Source organism: Panthera pardus, unplaced genomic scaffold, assembly GCF_024362965.1.
Source record: "Panthera pardus isolate Hobbes unplaced genomic scaffold, ASM2436296v1 HiC_scaffold_13, whole genome shotgun sequence".
Taxonomy (NCBI): Eukaryota; Metazoa; Chordata; class Mammalia; order Carnivora; family Felidae; genus Panthera; species Panthera pardus.
In genome coordinates this window covers 108,556,243-108,579,730 of record NW_026526688.1, presented here as the reverse complement: position 1 = coordinate 108,579,730, position 23,488 = coordinate 108,556,243, and the positions used below count along the sequence as shown (strand labels likewise).

The window sequence follows — 23,488 nt, the reverse complement described above, 5'->3', positions numbered from 1 at the left end:
GCTTGCCTTCTGCTGTTCTGACCTCACTGTTTAAAGGAGAATGCTATGCAAGGTGTATTTGTGGGTTTTTTTAAATTCTTCTTCTTCCTCCCTACTTGGTTTTGTTGTTTTAAAAGTTCTTCTGTTTATTGAGTTTCTCCATGTACATGTCTTTAAACAAAATCCTTTTCCAATCTGTTTTATACAGGCTGGTGACTTCCAATTTTTTTGTCTCTTGATGTCATTTAAGCCTAATGCAACCCACATACACTGATGAGTAATTTTAATAGGCTATGGATGTTTATTCTCAGTGCTTCAATCAGCAAATCCTTATGGAGAAACTCTAAGACACACACCATCTTCACAAAGCTTGATTCTACCTGCACACTATGTAAAATGCAGCTAGTCCATCAATTCCTTGGAAAAGCCTTTCTTTTCTGAATGCACTGATTTATAATGAATGCTCTCTCCACACAACTCCCGTAGCACTTAATGGTCTGACTCTTACTCCAGCTTTCCTCCCAAAGTAGTCTGAATATAGAGGAGAATAAATGCCCACTTCTGAGAGTGGGAGTGGATGGAAAAGGGCTTTTGGTTCTGTGTGGGTCTGGGGTAACAGCTCCATCAGAGCTGTTTTAACCATAAAGAACCTCTGATTTACCCTAAACATCTATGCACTCATCACCATATTATATCCATGTTTATTTAAATAAATTGATACTGTTGGCATTTACCACGAAATATTTTCATAGTAAAATTGACCCCAGGAGATGATAGCTTTACTCTGAAGCTCTGAGTATATTTAAACAGATGCACATTCCTACATACAGTATCTTATATTATTGTTTATGGTTTTATGAATATCTTGTTAGAGAATCTAGATAGCCAACTCAATAAAAAACTATTTTTAAACTCCTATTAATAGGTTGGTATAATATAGCATATTCACTCACAGTATGCCTTTTAAGTTATCAGGCATATCTTTAGGGCACACACACACAAATTCAGGGCTTCGTTGTTGTTATACTTGGATTATATGCTGAACATCTATGTTTTATGATGATTTTGATTCAGAAAGGATGAAAGTGTTATAACTTTTTATTTTATTTATTTTATGGCACTATCTTCAAGTAGTTTTTCTATTACCAAACCTCAGTAAGTTATTTGTGTGGGGAATTTGACACTTGACAAGATCATGTTTGCAACTAATTGACAGAAAAGGAAAGTCCATGACTTATGTTACCATTTCTGGATGTCAGAATGTCTGGCAGCCTTGTATAACCAAATAGGGAAGTGCTTCATTGTAAGTTAAAAATTAAACTCATGAGGAATTTCCCACATATTTGGGAAACACTCCTGAGAGGTTTAAATACTAGTCTGAGTTAGGAAAATAAGTGTAACAAATACATAAATTCAAAGTGTGATTAGGAAAAAAATACAGAAAAATAAGATGATGATGTCTGTGCCTCTATTATGCGTGCCATCTATGAAGTGATGAAAAATTATTCTGGCTATTTCACGGGAAAGGCTAAAAGATGAATAATTACAAATGAAAAACATGAAATTATAGAGTTCTTATTTCCCCAGATGTTGCAGATCAGTTTTCCTTTAACCTCGGTGTCTCACTCACAAACAATTTCTACCATTTCATGAGAGGTCTCACTCTTTTCACCACCAAGAAGTTTCCCTTTTTCATGGCTACATTATTGTCTCAACTTCAGTTCCTCCCTGTTCTTACCTGTCCTGGAAAAAAACTTCTGGTATAATCTTTATTGTCCAATTTTTTTTTAATTACTTTACTTTCATCTTCAGAACCTGCAGAGAATTGCTCCTTGTTGCCTATGAGACTCAGATTACTCTGATAGCCTTCAAAGGTTTCCCAACTGACTTGTATGTGCTTCCCAAGGTTATTTCTTATTGGATTCCTACTGTTCTCTAAGAAACAAATGTTTATTTTATTGTTCTTTGTGCACATGCACACACCTCTGCCTTTGCTTATTCATTCATGAGATTTTAATGACAGTGGTTATGGTACTATGCTGGGTTCTAGGTTACAAACATGAATAAACATAGTCTCATCTCCTTCAGGTTTGCATGAGCTGGCATATGACAGACGTAAGTGTCTGCACTACCATATGGTAAGTGCAGTAATAGAGTCATAAACAAGGTATAAAGTGGAAAAGAGAGGAATTAATATGAAAACAAATTTTAATGTCATTTTGTTCACATAACCAGGAGCTATTAAGTTCTATGAAAGCAAAGACCTTTCTATTATGTAGGTACTTCAAAAGTATAGGTCAAGGGACACCTGGGTGGCTCAGTTGGTTAAGTGTCTGACTTCGGCTCAGGTCATGGTCTCACGGTTCGTGAATTCAAGACCCGTGTCGGACTCTGTGCTGACAGCTCAGAACCTGGAGTCTGCTTCAGATTCTGTGTCTCCCTCTCTCTCTCTCTGCCTCTCCCCAGCTTATGCTCTGTCTCTCTCTCTCAAAAATGAATAAACATTAAAAAAAGTTTTTAAAAAAGTATAGGTCAAATAAATTCACACCGAATACACCACCAGATTCTTCTAAAGTAACAAGGCATACCTGAAATTCCATCCTACAGAGGGAGTCGATGACAGAAGTAGATTTATTTTTTTAAATGTAAAACTACCATTTTGCTGTGATTGGAACTACACTGCAGTAGGAATAAGAAAACCTGAGCTTTACTCCTGACTTGTCCCTAATAATCCAAGTGACTCAGAACAAGATATTTCATCTCACTAGGTGTCACCCATTTCTTCTCTAAAATGAATAGGTTGGGCTGGACATCCCTAACTTCTTATTCTGCGCTTACAATCTATAATTCTTTGTGTCAGAATTCATTTATTCCTTCAACAGACACATAATAATAGAATCTACAGTGTGTACGTCGCTAGACCTTGTGATTTGTTTATGTCACAGTTGTTCAAATCTCATCATTTCTAAGCTGGAGTTGGAGGATTTCACAGCTAGAATCAACAAAGGTGCTAACTCTTAAGGTTAGCACCTTGTGATTTACTTTCTACTTTTTTAATCCTGGAGCTACTGGCATGGAGAGAGAGAAAGCTCTTTGAGCATTCCCTTGGCCACACGGGCAAGCAGGAATCCACATCACGCTTGGCATGTTTGTTGATAGTGAGAGTCTGGAGTGACTGCGTGAAGATTGAGGCTGAGCTATCCTGACAGCTTGAGAGCTTAAAAGCATCGATTAGTGAATGTGCAAGAATCTGACCTTCTAAATGCCTCCATGTTGTGGTTTTGGTTTTTATAATGAGAGTTAAAAGGGAAAAAAAAAGGAAATCCTATTCTTCCTTGCTTCAGAGTGATTATTCTACCAAAACAAAAAGGGACATGAATAAATAGGAACCCGTGAGAATCCTTTTAAGAATCTTACACACTAGAGACTAACGTGAGGAAGATAAACTCTAGGGACAGAGTCTATATGTGTCCTCAGCATATATTCTCACATTTAACAGCTTTGGAAGAATCAGTTTCCAGTGAAGGAAGCACAGACACATTCTGTGTTGTACTTACTATGCTGTCCATTGATAGATATTCATATTGCACTTTTTAATTAGGTGACAAAACGTTGCATATATATGGCAGTTGGTGCTAATGAAAATTTACATAAAGAACCAAAAGAAATTAAATAGATGTGAAGATTATCATTATTCATGTTTTGTTTTTATTTGTAGTAACAAAAAAGTGTGAACTAAAAATCTTGGGAAAAATAACAGTTGATTTACTTTTTAAAAATGAAATACACTAAATAAGACATGCTTAGAAACACAAACGGGTACCTGAATTTTGAGAATGTATAACAATGACAGACACATTATACTAATCTATCTTAACTCTGTAGGGTTGTGAAGAGTGGGCCACAAAACATTTAATTAGTGCTGGTTATGCTTATATGTATTTTGTAAAACTAAATTCATATTGTATAAAGAACATGATGATAATGCTCACAGCTGCTCTGTTTGTCATCATAAATATGAATATGGAGAGAAGAGATAACCACTAGGGAAAGGGACTCAGAAAGTATTATGCACTTTATCTCTACTTAACCATTTGTAGTCTCATAGACATGGTTTATGACTGGCAAACTGATCAGATTTCTTTAATAAGTCAGCTGTTCTCAAAATCTCACATACATGAACAATTCCCTTTTGAACTTAACTGCTCATCTGCTTTCTACTCCTTGTTTTCCTTCTTAAACATATTTGAGAAAATATGGTACTTTAGTTAATGAGAAATGCATGCAACTTTATTTTTCAGTCAAAAGAAACCACATATAATATAATTTGCTTGATAAAATGGAAGTCTTTTAGTAAATATGTACTCTTCAATGTTATTTAAATACTTTTATGACGGGTGCCTGGGTGGCTCAGTTGGCATGAGCTGAGCATCTGATTCTTGACAACTCTTTATTTTGGCTCAGGTCATGATCTCACAGTTCATGGGATCGAGCCCTGCATCAGGGCTCTGTGCTGATGGTGTGGAGCCTTCTTGGGATTCTCTCTCTCCTCTCTCTCTGCCTCTGTTTCTCTCAAAATAAACTTTAAAAAGAATTTAAAAGTAAGTATTTTTATGATAAGCTATTTTGATAACATATTAAAATTGCCAAACATGTAAATTACAACAGTAATTACAAAAAATTTGTGAACTCTCTGAAGCCTTTTCTGATTAATTCTATCATTTGTTAAGAACTATCTAGGAATTTACCTCTATGATGTTACTCAAAATTGTCAGCCCATTCAAATGTTTTGTGTATACTTAGGGTCTCATGTGTTCAAAATGACATAGGTCTCTAAGAAATGGTTCTATTTTCTGTGTCTAATTTTCATTTATACCACCAATCAACTGATGTAGTATTTCATATTTAACAGATATTTCATCAATATTTAGAATCATCGAGTAGACCAAATCATATTGGAGCTGGTGTATCTTTGATTATATTTACTCCTTAACAAAATGAACAGCATCACTGATATTGAAGCGATATCAATAAATACAATTCTTGATTAAAAAAAACTCACACAATATTAAGAGATACAAATCCTTCATCTAAAGAAAACTTTCCTTCCTCTAAAGGAAAAGAAAGTTTGGCTCTTGGGGCTGTTGACTCATGTCATAGACTCCGGGTCTGGAGTTCTCTCTTGTCCAGCAAGAGAGTGGGATGCAGGATTGAGAATGCAAGAGAAGCTAATGTCCGGGAGAAGGCAAGAGCCCTCCTTGCTCCATTTTTATTAGGATCAGAAGGCTTACAAGTGTGATGGGTGTGCACAAAGAGACAATGAAACTGTGAACATTAATTCATGGGTGTGGGGAAAAGGGGGTTTTGAAGATAAGTGGTGTTAGGGGTTTGGGTCAATACAAAATAAAATTCATGTGCTGGGTGGGAGGTTGTTTATAACAAACATGAGGTGTCACCTTTGTTTATCTGAACTGGTCTAGGGGACAAGAAAGACAGAGCATACTACCTTAGGGTCAACAAGGCACCTTTACTTTGCTAATTAGCTCCACTCTGGGCAACTTCACCCTGCTGTGGTCTATAGCCCTGTTTACCTGTTTACCTATTTTGGTCCTTCCTTCCTGTGAGAGCAGCTTTCTGCTATTGTACTAACCTCAGGGGCATTTCAACCCTGAATATCTAATCTTGTTTACTTCATCTTGGATGTTTTCATTCTGAGATTTCCTATTCCTATACTTTTGTCCTATACTAGGGGCCTTTGCTCCCTTTACCTAACCTTATTTACCTAATCTTGTTTACCCCAACTTGGGTGTGTACATCTTATGGCTTTCTAATTCTTTATGCCTTGTTAACCCATGGGTGCAAGCTCAAGGAATTCCTAAGCATATTCCCCACAGACTCATTTATTGTATGTTAGCTGTTTGCAACTTTTGTTAAGTTGGCTACTTTGTATTGTTACTGTACCATGAATTATATATATCTCATAAATAAACATGTGTGAGAAAAGAATTGATTTACTATCAATGATTTACCAATTTTATAAGTACGTGAGCACTTTTGAAGAATGCCATTTATGGGACGCAATGCTTGGCCTTTATGATATTCAGCAGCTACTTGGTATGATGCTATACACTACGATAATCATGTCTTTATCTATTTATCTGTCTATCTAACTTATACACCAAACATAAAGATGGTCAAGCAACTTATCAGAGGGGCAAAAGAATTAGAATGTGTAGTTCAACAAAAACACAAATGGTGAAGAGTTCCTGAATAAATCATCAGACTAAAGTATGAATTACTCTAGCAGTCAGTTGTAAAGCACGTTTTCAAATATATGCTAGTGAATAAGAATAGCAAGGAAACCCTGCTGACTTTGGGAGAACATACTGCGCTTCATTCTTTGCATTTGCTAGAGCAACTAGACTTGCCTTATACACGGTAGATACCCGATAAACATGTGTTGGACGACTTCCTGACTGTATAGACACAGAGAGGCATGTAACATGAATTATGGAATAAGAAGAAACATAGAATCTTGGGGAGAAAAAGGGGATGGTAACAACTCTGGTTCACAGTGATTTCTCATTAACGATGATGCTGTTTCTCTACCAACTGCTTAGCAGGGGTCTATGTGATCTGCTCTCTGCAGCCAGCTTATTGATTGTGCGGGTCAATATAATGTAATGCATAAAGAACCAAGAAAATGGGAGGTAGCATTTTCCCAGATAACTGCTAAGAAGCAGATACTTTACACTTTCATACAATGAGGCTGAGTGACTCCCATGTGAAGCTGAATTATTTGTAAAAGCGATCCTAAAACTGACGATTTTTTTTTTTTTTTTACCAATAGGTCTGATCCTAGTGAAAGACTAATTAGATGTAAGAGAAATGTGAAAACCTATTAAAGACAGCATTTGTAGAAGCATGAGGTAAAAAGTGTTTTTTCTTTTTCATTTTTATTATGTGTGTTTACACATACATATCGGAGGGTTAGTTATAGGGTCTTAGATTATGATGGCTCCTGGCTTCTGTCTCCCTAGATACTCAGTGCCTAACCATTTTATTGCCAGTTAGTGCTCACACTAAATGAGAGTGCAAATGACTAGCAGCGAGGAGACACCAACAATAAAACAACATCCTCAAAGCAAAAGTTCCGAACCAACCAAACCAACAAGCCAAACAACAGAGAAACAAAAAATACACTTAATGCATAAAACAAAAAAAGTGACTGAAGAGAACGAAACTACTGAATAAAAAAGAAGTTTGTGTTAAATGTCAGTTTTCATATCTCCAACAGAGTTCCAAGTCAAATTAGGCCTTGGTTTCTTTCCTTTCACCGCAGGAGAGAATGTTTCACCTTACCTGCCAGAGAGGGTCTTTTTGCTCAGGAAAGAGCTCAAAGTACTTGTGTGCGAGTTGCACTGGGGGCAGAGTTTGCAGTTTCAGGGTGGTCCAGCTCTGCACGAAGTTGGCCAAGTTCACAAAGGTATATAACCCCAGGCGGTCATTCCCATAATTCGACAAATGGGTCATGAAAATGCTGATCTGAAAGACAAATACAAATGACGGTAAAATAAGCATACTTACGTTCAAAAATGGCATAGAATCTTCAAGAAATTCCAATAACCTTGGAATTTCATGAGAAATACAATGATCATTTTAGGTGGTGTTATGAACTGAATTGTGTTACTCCCAAATTTATATGTTGAAACCATAATCTCCAAGGGATGGTTCAAAGATTAGGCCTTTAGGAAGGTAATCACAGTTAAACAAGGTCATAAGGGCAGGGCCCTAGTCTGATAGGTCTTGTGCCCTTATAAGAGGAAGAAATAACTGCATTCTCTCTCTAACTCTGTCCTCCCGCCCTCTCTCCTCCTTTCCCCCCTCACTCCACTTCCTTCTCTCCCCCTTTCTCTCTCTTTTCCTCCCTCTGTCTTTCCCTCCATCCTCTTCCTTCTCCCCATCTCCCTAACTCCCTCTGTATACATCCGGAAGGCTGTGTCTATAAACCAGGAAGAGAGTTCTTACCAGAAACTAAATTTGCTGCTACCTCAATGATAGACTTCTAACCTCCAAAGCTGTGAGAAAATAAATGTCTATTATTTAAACCATCCAGTCTGTGGCATCTTGTTATGGCAGCTTGCACAGACTAATACAAGTAGAAACCCACATATTTGATTTCTACTTTATTTTTTTAATTTTATTAAAAAAATTTTTTTTAATGTTTATTTATTTTTGAGACAGAGGGAGACAGAACATGAGTTGGGGAGGGGCATAGAGAGGAGACACAGAATCTGAAACAGGCTCCGGGCTCTGAGCTGTCAGCACAGAGCCTGATGCAGGGCTCGAGCTCCCGGACCATGAGATCATGACCTGAGCCGAAGCCGGATGCTTAACCGACTGAGCCACCCAGGCGCCCCTGATTTCTGTTTTAAAATCACTCTTAAACTCACTTTTAAAATAGAAATTGAAATTGGGGTTTCACTGTTCATTAAAAGTATACTATTAATTTCCATGTCATTTTTCCATATTATAGAATCAACATCATTAAACCCAATAATAGTAACTTCTAGGCCACTAAAGACCCAGAATTAGACTAGTTCTAAAATCAAACAATTGTTCCTGATCTTTACTGGTTTAGATATGTATGTAGATAGAAATGGAAGTAGACTCAAAACTCTAATGAAGACTTTCTACTGCAATAAAGTAATTGTTGGGGCATCTGGGTGGCTCTGCTGGTTGACCATCCCACTCTTGAATTTGGCTCAGGTTATAATCCCCAGGTCGTAGGATGGAGCCCCACATCAGGCTCTATGCTGAGTGTGGAGCCTGCTTAAGATTCTCTCTTTCTGTCCTCAGCACCTCTACCCCACTCATGTTCTCTCTCTCTCTCTCTCTCTCAAATAAATAAATTAATTAATAAATTAAAAAGGAAACTTAGTGTTTGCATGGAAACTGATTGCTTTTAGCCAAAAAACTCTTATATACTTACCTTTTTGTAATATTTCTTATCTCTATATTAACTCTAAAAACACCATAGCATTTTGGTATTGTATTTTTGTAGATCAAAGATGAGGACAAAGTAAAATCTAGATTGATTGCTCTTGGACACAGCAACAAAAATTTTGAATATGATTACAGATATGATGTACAATCCATCAGGGATTGCAGTTGGAATTTAAAAATATTTAATTTTTTAATTTTTTTAAATGTTTATTTATTTTTGACAGAGGGAGAGAGACAGAGCATGAGCGGGGGAAGAGCAGAGAGAGAGGCAGACACAGAATCCGAAGCAGCCTCCAGGCTGCTGTTCTAGCAGGGCTTGAACTCACAGACTGCAAGATCATGAACTGAGCTGACGTCGGATGCTCAACCAACTGAGCCACCCAGGCGCCCCAAAATATTTATTTTTTTACTGTTTACTTATTTTTGAGAGAGAGAGACAGAACACGAGTGGGGGAGGGCAGAGAGAGAGGGAGACACAGAATCAAAAGCAGGTTCCATGCTCTGAGCCATCAGCACAGAGCACAGTGGGGCTCAAACTCACGAACTGGGAGATCATTGCCTGAGCTGAAGTCGGACACCCAACCGACTGAGCCACCCAGGCACCCCTGGAATTTAAAAATATTAAACGAAGGAGAGGGGCACCTGGGTGGCTCAGTCAGTTAAGCCTCCGACTTTGGCTCATGGTCTTGTGGTTTGTGGGTTTGAGCCTGTATTGGGCTCTATGCTGACAGCTCAGAGCCTGAAGCCTGCTTCAGATTCTGTGTCTCCCTCTCTCTGTCCCTCCCCCCACTTGCACTCTGTCTCTCCCTCTCTCTTAAAAAATAAATACATATTTTAAAAAATTAAAAAGAAATAAATGCAGGAGAATTTGTATATTCTTGATCTAAATTGTGGAGATTACTAATGTAAGTCATGAAAAGGGAATTAATAATTTTCTACCATAAATAATATTTGTACTTGCTCCTCAATCTAATATCTGCATATAAGTATTTTAAGAATTCATTTTTATTACTTATTTTTTAGATCTTTAATATTTCAGAGAAATTAACATATAATAATTAAGTACTTTATTAACTTAATTAGAAGAGCAACAGTAATTTAATGTTAGAAATAGTAACATTAAAGCAAATATAACATGTTAAGTGAATCAGAAAAATAATATCCACAGGCAGTATGTAGAAAGCAAGTCAAGTGCTGCATGGCTAATTTTTGTATGGATGCTAACTGATTCTTTTTTTAAGGGTTAATGTTTCTTGGTGTGCTTACTTGGGTTGTTTAAACTATTTTGAAAATAGAAGTGGATTTGCAGTAACCATTCTAATATCATATCTTTGCAACCTGGTTAGAATGTTAGCCATGCAATAGAGTTTATATACAGCAGAATCATCGTGCCTAAGACTTAATATGTCATTGGATAACTATAAATGTCTGAAGAGGATACCTTTTGTGTTTAAAAATAATAGGACATTAACTTGTTCCAGAATTAAAAAAACAAACAAGCAAACAATACTCTGGCAAAGTACTGCCAGAGTAAGTTACAAGTTAAAGATATCAGGTTCACTGAATGCCCCTTTTACTTTGGAAAAAAAAAAAAAAAAAAAAAAAAAAAAAAAAAACCAACAACACAGCATTCCCTTTCTATGTGTTATATTAGAATACTGAAATTAATTCTGTGAGAAAAATCTTATTAAAATTATTAGAGATACTCCTCACCATGGTTGAAGGTGGGGAGGAGAGTGGGAGAGCTTGGTTCATTTCCTTCATATCCCTAAGTTATATAAAATAATACCTAAAAAGTATATGGTGCTTACTACGTGCAAGGCACATATCTAAGCCTTTTACATATCTGAAAAGATTAAATCCTTTAACAGATAATTCTTATGGGGTAAGTACAGTTATTGTCTCTTTTCACAGATGAAGAGACGGGTATATAGTTAAGTAACTTGTCCAAGTCCCACATCTAGTCAATGGCAGAACAGAATTTAAAACCCAGGCCATTTGATTCCCAAATCTGATACATGATATACATGACAGCTTCACTCAAATATTTTAATATATAGTTTCAAATCCATCATTTTTATTTCCTTTTGCTTTTTTAAAAACAAAAGACAAAAACGTCTGTCTGTACAAAAAGTGGAAAATATATGTAAGCAGTATCTTGCTAACTTAAAGGTTTTTTTTCTTTTTTTCTTTTAAATTGGAATGCCAGAAGATAAATTATTTTTGGAATCTTATAAGAAAACTTTCAAAACGATGAATTATAGTATTTGAAAGAATATTACTGATGCCTGCAGATTTATCTTTGAAGGCAGTATCACTCCTATCATATTTCCAGTCCATTTTTTCCCTGTGGAGTGTATTCAAAGGTTTTTACTGTAAAGGTCAGAAAAGAGAAAGGTTATTTTAAAGAAGATTCTTCACATAGCTAATTTAGATACAAATTTATATTAAATCCCCCAAATATTAGTTGGTACAACATTCTTACTTGAGATTCATGTGGAATCATTAGAACAGGCTTGGGGTATCTATGTCTGTGAGTGATTTTTACACTGGCCAACTTCTCTCTCTTAAAGTTTCCCCTCCCAAATAGGAAGTGTCCTCTTGGCAGAACTTAATTACAGAGTTTCTAGAATATAACATAGTATCAGTCGTTGATGACCATATAATTGCAATGGTTGTCATGTAGAACTTCTTTATAATCACCACACAATAATATACATTTGATCCCAATAAGTATGCATTTATCTCATGTCACTACTGTAATTAAGAAATAAAACAGTGTAAGTAGTGTGCTTCAGGATAATTATAGTTTCTCAGGACTGAAATTGTTATGAAAAACCAGGCTGCTGGCTGAATGCCTAAAAAAGTATAATAATGTCCTAGAAATATACCACCTGCCCTCTAGCATTATTATTTTAAGATGGAACTTTAAAGCACCTGTAAGTGTCTAAAATCTGACAAAATTTTAAATAAAAATACTACTTGGAGAGTACTGTAAAGATTATTTTTATATCATGGACAAATGTATATTATCATTTTATTAGGGTAGTAACTCAATGCCTTTAAAAGATTTTTGTCACAGTGTAATTCTAAGTCATTTATTTAGAATTTCCTTAGGAGAAAAAGCCTTGTTTTCCAAATGGAAGTATCAAACTTAATGCGGAGCAAATGCAAAATCTGCCTTTAGTGGGAAGCGACATCTGGAGATGTGTGGTTCTAAGCTGAGGCATGCTTCTGCATTAAAATTTTTTTGTTTTATTTTATTTTTGAGAGAGAGAAAGACACAGAATCTGAAGCAGGTTCCAGGCTCTGAGCTGTCAGCACAGAGCCCAATGCAGGGCTTGAACTAATGAACTGTGAGATCATGACCTGAGACAAAGTTGGATGCTTAACCCACTGAGCCACCTAGGTGCCCCAATGTTTCTTCATTTAAATGTTCCTTTGCTGGGAATAGAAGGGGCAACCTGGCCAGGATGGTTGCAATCACTGTTGTATGGGGCATCATGTTTACCTGCCTTACAGGTTAGAAACAAATTAATGCTGGTATATGGTCAATTGACTGCACTTTATGAAAAATTCTGCAAGTGCAGCTTAACTGCATATCTGACCTGCTAAACCACCTATTGTGCAGACAGAACATTTTAGATTTAGTATTTCTGGACAAGTGTCTTGTTCAAAAAACAAAACCTATTCAGAGGGTGTAGTGAGAATAAGATAAATTAAGAATAGATGTGGTTTCAAGCATAAATAAGGGAAGTCAAAGAATATGCAGTATGAAATAGCAAATAATTAATTTTTCACAGACTTGCAATATATTGCTACTATTTTTTACATGACCGTATCTGTTCCTCTGCTTATCCTGTCCTTTTATTTATTTATTTTGATTGTTATTTCCTTACTTATATAGTAAGAATGCTCTTGCTCAGTACTCCCTAAGGCATCATCTAGAAAAGGTATGACTGTGCTATACGTTTGTTATGCTGCAGATGTTTATAGATACAACTCACTGTACCTCACAATATTGCTGCTCAGAGATATACATCGATTCAGGCAAGCAGAGTTTCATCCCTCATGTCACAAAGACAAGCAAGGGCATCATGTTCAATGAGTGAGTTTAAGAATAAGATATCAAGTGCTAATGTCTGAGGCCAACTGCAGCAGGCTGTCCAGGGCGCCCCTGAGGTCTGGGTGCCCTGGCTTCTGTCATCAAGCCTGCCTCTCTGTTGCCTTCGACACTTCTACATACATCCCTCCCTCAACTCTCAACATGCTTAACTCCCTTAAAGCCAACATGAAACAAGTCTAATTTCTTCCTTTTATCTGGTGTAAAACAGAACTAAAAAAAACACAAAAAACAAAAAACAAAAACAAAAACACTGGAAGGCACTCTCAAAGTCTAACTATTCATTAGAAACATAAAACGGTTTTTCTGAATGCTAGATGCAATATGCAGGCACCAAAATTTGAGAAGATCATTACCTGTGAAATAAATCCATTTAATGATATAACTCTAGTCCAAGAAAAAGGGAGGATTTAAATATAGTAATGTATAAATCTTGATAATAAGGAATTGGAGAAAAATAATTGAACTCTACGCATAATCCTTACATATGGTCAAAGTACTGTCACGGTGACCAATGGAAAAGTATTCTATAAATGTGGGCAAGTGGTTATCCTACTGTTTAGTTGCAAATTATATAATTTATTGTCTGGTATAGCATTTTACTTTGCATCTTATGAAGTCACTAACATCCAAAATAACAGAGAAGAACAAAATAAAAACACAAAGGCCTAATTTTATTCATAAAATGAAGCAACACCCTCTTCTAAATTGAGTTAAAATATTTTCACACTTCCAATACCAGAGTAGCTTCCATTGCTTTTCCTATTTGTATGACAAACAGAATGTCATGTAAATGGTATGGATGGATGCTAATATCCATAGCCAGAATATCAAATATAGTGTCTTCAATTAGAATTTCAAATCCCTTCTTAGAGCATGAATTTTTACATAAAGTGGACACTAAGTATCTACATATTAGTTCTGTATCTTATAGTACCTTTAAAAAGCAAATCATTTACAGAGTAGTCAGATACAAGGTTCATCAGAAAATATACATCATTGTAACAAATACAGAAGGAAACAATAGCTTTGCAGAGCAAGATATATATACCTGATTTTAAGTCAGCTTGTCCTGTGCTCACACTACAGCACAGTACTTTTCAAGATAAGCATTCAATATTAGCAGTTAATTTCTACCTTTGCTTCTGTGGCCCTGCCAGTGTGCCCCTTTTCAGGAAGATTCCATTGTGTTTAAAAATATGCCCATTAGCTTGTTAAATTATTGATTAGGCTTTTAGTTCTCATAAAATGTGAAGATAGATAGAATATAGGGTAAGACGTCCCTGATGGCCCATCTGGTGGGTTTTGGCCTTGTACTCATATTTTCCTATAAAAAGAAATTTGTGTCTTTATTTTATTTTGAATATAGGCTGGAAGCACAAAGGAGATAATCCATGTCAGACTATGAGTGTCAGACATTACCAATCTTAATGTCAATATACTTCTAGATTTAAATACACATGATATAACTGTTGTACAATAATTATAGGCTTCCCAAGTAATACCTTTTTAAGTCCTGGGCAACTAATAACTTAAAAATGTTTACATCTATATTCTCAGATACCAAAAGTAAGGAATATTTGCTCAAACCTAATATATTATTCTGCCACTCAATCTAAAAGACCATCACAAGCTTGGAATTCACTATTGAGATATACCAATTCATTTTTTTGAAAAACGTAACATATACTGAATAATTGGTTAATGGTTGATCTTTTTTTAACACACTATTAACTTTGTTAAATCTTTTTATGTTCTCTTTTGTTGTATTTCTTGATTAGGTACTAAAAAACATCCTACTTTAGAAAGAAGGAAATGAGGACCAAAAAGTTCAAGCGATCTTTGTGAAGTTATATGGGGAATCCCAGCAAAGCCAGTGCTCAAAGTTAGGGCTTGTGAATTCAGAATCAGTGCTCTTTCCCACATAAGGTTCTGCCAGAGACTTTGGCAACAAGCTCATCTAATTTCCTTCTGTTTCCTGCTCTCTCTTTTTATCATTTTAATTACCTGGTAGATTTTATTTGTAACAATTTTAGGATAAAACTAACATTTCATTGTATACTTTTCCTAGTATTGGCCCAACATAAAATTTCACTTACATATTTTAATATTATTTTTAGAAATGGATGAAATAAAAGTCGATATTTCAATACCTACATCTCTACACAGATGTACATTTCAACTGTTTATTGACTCTGAACATTTTAAGATAATATATACTGAAAAGAGAAATTATTATTTCATTTGGGAAGATTAAGAGGTTTCTTAACGGAAATGTGTCATAGAACTAGAAAGTAAATCCAATCTTCAAATTTTTAAATTTATTTTTGAGAGAGAGAAAGAGAGAGAGAGAGCATAAGTGGGGGAGGGCAGAGAGAGAGGGAGACCCAGAATCCGAAGCAGGCTTCAGGCTCTGAGCTGTCAGCACCGAGCCCTATGCGGGGCTCGAACTCACAAACAGTGAGATCATGACCTGAACTGAAGTCAGATACTTAACCTACTGAGCCACTCAGGCACCCCATCCAATCTTCAAATCTTAAAGGAATGTGTTTGATTTTAGCAAACCTTTCAAGATGTACTCCTCTAGGAATTATTATCAGAAGGAGAAAGAAAAAGAGTAGAAGGAGAAGTAAAAATGGAAGGAAGGAAGAAAGGCAGGCAGGAAGGAAGGTAGGAAGGCAGGATGGAAGAGAGGGAGAGTGGAAAGAAGAAAGAGAAGCTCCAAAATCCAACATGTCTTGCCATCTGTAGGTCAGACAGACGGAAAAAAGTAGGCCACTAAGAGTGATTTAGTTCGTGTCTTTAAATATCAGATTAAACTGTAACTATTGATCCTCCTACTCAGGCTACTTCCCTAAGTAAAGGATGCTCTTTCCATGTGACTTTCAGTGTGGTTTCATGTAAAATGTGCATCCCCACAAACATTTATAATTAATTACTATTCTTTCAGTTGATGTTTTAACATTCCATACCCTTTTCTATTAAAAGGAAGACTTTCTTGGGTGTGTGAAAAAAATTAAAACTTTGTTTTTAATTTGGAGAAGGTTTAATGAAGGAAATAATACCAATCAAACAGTTTAAAAATTAAAAGAGATAGTAATTAAAATATTATCCTGGGGACTTACTGCTGAAGTCAGAAAATATAGAAAGTGATTTTGGGTTGCTGGTCTAATTCACATCGGTTCGGTCTGCACACAGTGGGGTAGCGCAAACGTGAATCTAGATCCAGAATGCCTGGATCTAGATCCACTGTCTCTGCCTCATTGTACCAGTTAACATCTCTGAATCTCAGACTTTTCTATTGTTGAGGAAAACAATAACTTAGTTTATAAGTCTATTTGATGCTGGATGAGTTGGGGTATGCTAAAATATTTTTTAAAATTAAAAGCGTTCTATGAAAGTTATCATCGTTATGCATATTCAATTAAAGTAACTTATAGAATAGTTGACATGTCAAATATAATTTTAAATAATTTGATTTATATCTGAGATAATGATATATTTTATAAATAAAATTATTGTTCTTTGTTCTGCTGGAATCAACTGTGTATATACCATGTTTATGATAATCAACGTGATTTCCAGTTAAACCAGAAAATGTTGGATACATGTATGCCAGAATAAAAAGCACTAAGTTTGATACCTAATACATGAAGCTCTTTTGTAGTCTTCATGTTATTTTTTTAATAAACGCAAGTTTTATCCTCCAGAATTACCTCTGACAGCTGCAGTTAAAAATCAATATAGGAGGAGATTGTTAAATGGGATCCTTTGTTTCATTTCAAAAAGTGCAATGAATAGATTTTAGAAATAGACACTACTCAAGGGTAATAGTGTGATGAGCTGATGTTTCTCTACTTTATTCCTATGCACCCCAAGTCAGAGAGCATTTCCAGCCCTCTCCCCATCTCCTTGCCTTCCAGGGCACTCAATGCCTGACATATTATGTATTTGTTTGGCGCTTTCCTCACTTCCATGTTAGAATGCAAGCTCCTTGAGCCCAGCCCTCTACTGCTGCTGCATCCTCAGTGTTTCATAGGATGCCTGGCACATCCTGGGTGCACAACAAATATTTATTAAATAAAAAAGTGAGTCCATGGTAACATAAACTTCTTTTGCTAATAGAAAATGTGGAATAACTTAATTGGCTTCTAATTATTCCCCATATTCTAAAGACGTGAGGGGAAAAACAAAACACTATCCTAAAACCCTGAAAACAGCTGGCATTTAACTGGACACGATGAATTGTTAAATTACATTTTTTTGTGTGTTTTCCATTTCCATTATCAGACTAAATGCAACAGAAGTTCCATTCTGCATCTGATTATTTGCCAGTGTCCCAGTTTTTCAGTCATAATATTTGCTTAGTGAATTATTAACAAATCAGAACTGTTTTGATTCAAGACCGACTAGAGTGTAAACACTGATCTTTCTGAATAAAGAAGTTGGGCAGTGACTTCACCAAAGCAGCAGTAAATAGGGCAGCTGTTCTAACAGAGAACAGAAGGCTCCTGCTATATTTCAGTGAGCAGGGGCTTTATTCTCCATTTTTCTTGTACATTAATACAGGCCTAAGTCATTAAAAGGCAACACATGCTCACATCCGTATCGTCATTGCATATATTTGTTTTGTTTTCCTTTTAGTAGTCAAGTCAGACTGAGGTTTTAGATGTCGCAGTAATTGCCCTTTAGAATACCCTGATTTTGAGACGAGATTTGCCATTGTTACAGAGAGAGAAAAACAACCAAAACGGCTTCCCATCCAAGTGACTTAGCATTACTCTCTTTTCAAGAGATCAAATCTCTTTTCCAAACATGTTGCAGTGATGCCACATAAAAGTCACTGAAGTGCAAAATCATAACCCCAGGAATAATCATGGGCATGCCAATGGGTAGGTAAAACATGTCCATTAGTCATCAGTATAAGCTGCACTAATAGCCTCAGAGTTCGACAGTTTTCAGTGAAAAAAGAAAAAAAAGTCATCTCCATTTATTCAAACAATCAACCAACTGAAAAATATTTATTAAATGCCTACTAAGTGCCCGTCAGTCTATTAGGAGGTAGAGATATAATCATGAATAAATTATGCATAATTTTACCTAAAGGTATTTAGGGTAAAATGGGGGATATAGAAAAGAAAATAGCAGATTATGATATAATGTGATCTGGAAATTCTGTGATCTATATATCACACGGATGCAGGGGGTTGGGAACTGATCTAAGACTTGTGGAAGCCTTCCTGAAAAAAGGGACCTTGGAGCTGAGATCTGAAGGATGACAAGTTATAGACACTTCAGGTGAGAAAATAGGTTGGAGTAGTGGTGGGTGACATGGAGCTGAGGTCATGGGGCTCAGATGGAAGGAACTGTGTATGTGAAAGGTGTTTGATGAGAAGGCGCATTGAGGCATAGTCAGATATGCATTTTAGGAACTATCCTGACTGTCTTATGAAAAAGGATTTAAATTAGGGATTATGAGGCTTTTATAGGTATATGATTACATAATGATGGCTATGGGAAAGGAGATAAAATAGATTCAAACAATTTTAAGATGATGAAACCCAAGGAATGATATCAGCCACATGGCTGAATAAGAGGTCCCTCATTCTTGTCCTCTGCCCCAACAACAATTTGGCATATACCCATGGACAAAGTCATGTTGAAGGAGCTGTAGGATCCAGCATCATATGTCAAGGAACATGGAAGGAGGCTCTCCCCGTTATGCATTGGATAATAGAAATACAGACCTTCGTCCCAGCTGTGGGCCCTGTAGTGCCCTGTAAACTGGCTTCAACCCTTCATCCCTTCCTGGATGAGGTCCAGGATCCCTTGGAGCACACTCTTGTAGACAATCACCTATAGACAAGAGAGCCTTGGGGAAATACCAGGTTCCTGGTGGAGAGGTTCTAGCACCTCACGATTAGAGCAAAAAAAAAAAAAAAAAAAAAAAAAAATACAAGTTTGGATGAGTTGGAGAGGCTAAGGGAAATAGTTTTATTTTACCCACATCATCTGTCCCCCCAAATGGCACAGTTCAGAGCCAAAAGAGATTTTCTCTGCCCAGGATTTCTCCTGAGGGGGAATGTGAGATGGTGTGAGCCAGCACCGGGCTTCCACAGCGGTACAGAATGCTGCCAAAGAGGCCCATTTCCCTCACACCTTATCCAGAGTACTGAGTTGTGAGCTGCATGACTGTAAGGTGGGAAAAGGTTGGAAGAGTGGCAAATAAGACTCTTGGAGCGCATTAAAGGGACATGGATCCTACTAAACGCTTCTCAGACTCCATCAAGGAGCCTATCCAGAAGCCTTTGAGCACACCTGACCACAGATCCTCTCAGATAGCTACCCCAGTGCTCTGCACCCTTCGCTCATACACTCTTCCACTCTGTGGCTGGCTCTCAGTGTATGCTCCCAAGGGTAGCAAGAGCAAGCATTAAAAGATAGCTAGTAGGCATGTGCAGAAAACTGGCCAGAATCTGTAGGCCACAGAGAAACCACAAATGTGAGCTTTAGCTCCACCCTTGGGAAAACAAAAGGAAGGCTGTCACCCCAGCCTGGTGTGTTGCAGGATCAAGAGAAGGCATACAAGTTTAAGAATTCAGCCAAAGGGAGAGCAAGAAGCCTGAAGTAAGTGTGTTCATAGAAACACTGGGGGGTGGGGGTGGGGGGTGGGGGTGGAAGCCTCAGAATCCCTACCAGTACTGAAAGAAGGCATTCTCTCCCAAAGTCAATTAGTAAAGACTGCAAGATGTGGTTACCACTTCAAATGCATCCACAGAGATGCAAGACTTCAAGGAACATAAAATCAGTCAATCAATCAATCAAGGAAACATGACACCACCAAAGGATTATAATAATCCTCCGGTAGCTGCCCTTAAAATATGAATATTGTGAAATATTATTTATCCACAAGAAAGAAGGAAATCCTGCCATTTGCAACAATATGGATGGACTTTGTGGGCATTCTGCTAAGTGAAATAAGTCAGACAAATACTGTATGTTATTATATATATGGGTAATATAAATTTTTTTAATGTTTTATTTTATTTTTGAGAGGGAGAGAGAGACAGAATATGAGCAAGGGAGGGGCAGAGAGAGAGGGAGACACAAAATGTGAAGCAGGCTCCAGGCTCCTAGCTGTCAGCACAGAACCTGATGTGGGGCTTGAACCCACGAACCGTGAGATCTTGACCTGAGCCGACTGAGCCACCCAGGTGCCCCATATATGTATAATCTAAAAAAGTCAAAATCATAATAACAGAGAGTAGAATGGTGGGTACCAAGGGCTGGAAGGTGGGGGAAACGGGGAGGTGTTGGTCAAAGGATACAAATTTCCACTTATAAGAGAAGTAAGTTCTGGGATCTAATGTATAGCATGGTGATATAGATAACAATCTTGTATTATATATTTGCAAGTTGCTAAAAGAGAAAATCCTAATTGTTCTCCCCATAAAAGAAGAAATGGTAATTATGTGAGGTGATGGAGTTATTAGCTAACCCTACTGTGGTAATCATCTTGTGAAGTATGTGTATCAAATCATCACGTTGTACATCTTAAACTCAAACAATATTATATATTAATTAGAGCTCAAGAAAGATGGGGAAAAGGTAATAAATCTCTAATGACCTATGTCTCATTGCATGTGAGGGGTGAAAAAAAGAATGGATCAAATATTTTATTCTGTTCTGGCTTAGATAACTGGATGGATACTGAAGTAATTTTAACAACATAGAAATAATGAAGGAATGATAAAGCAATATATTAAGAGAAATAAAAACTTTAAAAGGGTGGCTATAGAGAACCAGACAGAAAGTTAAAAAGGGAAGCATAGACGCTTGCTGTGGCTGCTCTGAGAGTCTTAGTAAGCCCACAGAAATTTACAGAGACTTCAATCTGTATGATTTTCTTCAGCATTGCACCAGTTAGAGGCCAGCTGTACATTTGCAGGCACAAAACAGTTGAATTCTTGTAGAAATTGGGGATTTGCTAAATTAATGAAATGGAAGAAAAGTAGGACAAGGGATTTCTTAGTAATGCTTGGAAGATAGAGACAGAAATTAGCCCCCATGTGCTTTCTGAAATTAGTAACATTTTCAATCTTTTAATGTATATTTTTATATTTTAAATAACTCATTTTATGGCTACAAGTTAGCCACATTAAAAAAATACTTTTACAGGGTAGGATCCCTGAAATGGCAGGAAAATGAGCTCCTAGGCTAGAATTCAAGTTAAAACCGTGTAGAAGGATTTTAAGCTTTCTTCTAGGTCTAGCTAGGCTTTCCATAGCAGGACTCATAAATTTCTCATGAGTCAAGATGACACCAGAGAAAACATCTTGGCTTTAGTTATTTTGCACTTAATTACAAAGAGGAATTTCCTTGAGGTAAGGGATTCCAAAGAGCAGGAACCTTTAGGATGTGTGGCTTCAGTGCAAGTTGAAAGAGTTGGTGAAAGAGGTTGAGTAGAGCTTGGACCTCCCACACCCATCTTCTGTGCTATTGGATGTAGGTGCCAACCATCACTGCTGTGACTCCAAATGAACATACAAGGGCTCCTGAGAGGGGTAGCATTTGAATGCCTGCCATGTTGAGACCATCCTTGATGAACGGGTATTATTTAAAAATGGTCTTGGATATGTTTTCACTCTTATGTGGATCCTGAGAAACTTAACAGAAGACCATGGGGGAGGGGAAGGAAAAAAAACAACAAAAAGGTTAGAGAGGGAGGGAGCCAAAACATAAGAGAGTCTTAAAAACTGAGAACAAACTGAGGGTTGATGGGGGGTGGGAGGGAGGGGAGGGTGGGTGATGGGTATCCAGGAGGGCACCTGTGGGAATCAGCACTGGGTGTTGTATGGAAACCAATTTGACAATAAATTTCATATTTTAAAAAATGGTCTTAGATTGGTTAAAAATGTATATTGTAAACTCCAGAGCCATCACTAAAATTTTTTTAGGAAGTATAATTGATATGCTAAAAGGTGAAATGAAGTGGAGTCATCTAAAGTGCTCAGTTAAGGGGCACCTGGGTGGCTCAGTCGGTTAAGTGTCCCATTCTTGATTTCAGCTCAGGTTGTGATCTCACCGTTTGAGTTTCAGCTTTGCATCAGGCTCTATGCTGATGGCGTGGAGCCTGCTTGGGATTCTGTCTCCCTCTCTCTCTGCGCCTCCCCTGCTTGCTCTCTATCTCTCTTTCAAACTAAATAAAAATAAGTTTAGAAAAAGTGCTCAGTTAAAATTAGTAACGACATAAACAGAAAAGGGAGCAAAGAGAAAATGCAACATATATAAAAGTTAAAACATAGTAGATATTAATCCAACTATATCAAAATCCCATTAATTTTAAATGGTCTAAGTACATCAGTTAAATATATAGAGATTGTCAGAATTGATTTAAAAAAAACATGCAACTGTGTGTTGCCTACAAAAAATTCACTTTATGTATAAAGACTCAATTAGGTTAAAGGAAAAATATGGAGAAAGATATACCACGCTAACACAAAGCAAATGAAATCAGAATACCTAAATTAACTTCAGAAAGGCAGGCTTCAGAATAAGAAAGATTATCATGGGTAAATAGTATATACACAGCCAAAAGCAGACACCAGACTTTGCACACTCACACATATACTCATGTACATACACATACATGCATGTACACTCATACACTCACACACATTCACTTGCACATCCATTCATAACACATGTGTGCACATACACACCAACTCCAAGATACTGGGCAGAGAAGCCAACATAGCACTGGAGGAAGAAAAGAATTTTGATTTGGGTTTAAAATCACAACGTTTAACTTAAAATATCTATAATATTCTTATAACTGAACGTGGCTATAGAGCTATGGATTCTGGCCAAGATATTCTTATGGAACCCTCTACCTTGCAGGAAGCAGAGTTCACTGTAGCACAGGTGAGTGTTCTCATAAATTTATATATTCAAATGTTTCCCAAGAATAGTTCTCTAATGGATCTAATGGTACATTTTAAAAATATTTTATCTAGATACTTTAATAGAGGAAATGATTGTTACACTTGTTTTAACATAGGTTAAATCAATATCACTTGTATTATTGACTTGAATTAGCTTATAGAGATATTTTTTCCTCATATGAAAGTATGAAAGTATTATTGACTTGAATTAGCTTATAGAGATATTTTTTCCTCATATGAAAGTATGTGTGGGTTTGTTGTGTTGTGCTTTTTGTTTTTGTTTTTGTTTTTTTTGCCTTCATTTCCTTTTAGTAAAGAAGTCATATAAAGGATATGAATGGTTCTCCAGCTTATGCTAACCAAAGAATATTAAAATAAATCCTCTATTGAAACATCACAATTGACAAATAATATAAAAGTACATATTTTAAAATAG

At 36.6% G+C, this 23,488-nt stretch overlaps 1 protein-coding gene across 2 annotated transcripts in view; it reads right to left on the bottom strand.

The window, feature by feature from the left end:
- LOC109248522 (bifunctional heparan sulfate N-deacetylase/N-sulfotransferase 4) overlaps positions 1 to 23,488 on the bottom strand; it is a 417,596-nt gene that overhangs the window by 36,874 nt on the left and 357,234 nt on the right. For both annotated transcript variants that reach the window (XM_019418297.2, XM_019418308.2), the window contains exon 8: positions 7,342 to 7,524. In XM_019418297.2, the coding sequence (XP_019273842.1) occupies positions 7,342 to 7,524 (183 nt within the window). The remainder of the gene's footprint in view (positions 1 to 7,341; positions 7,525 to 23,488) is intronic.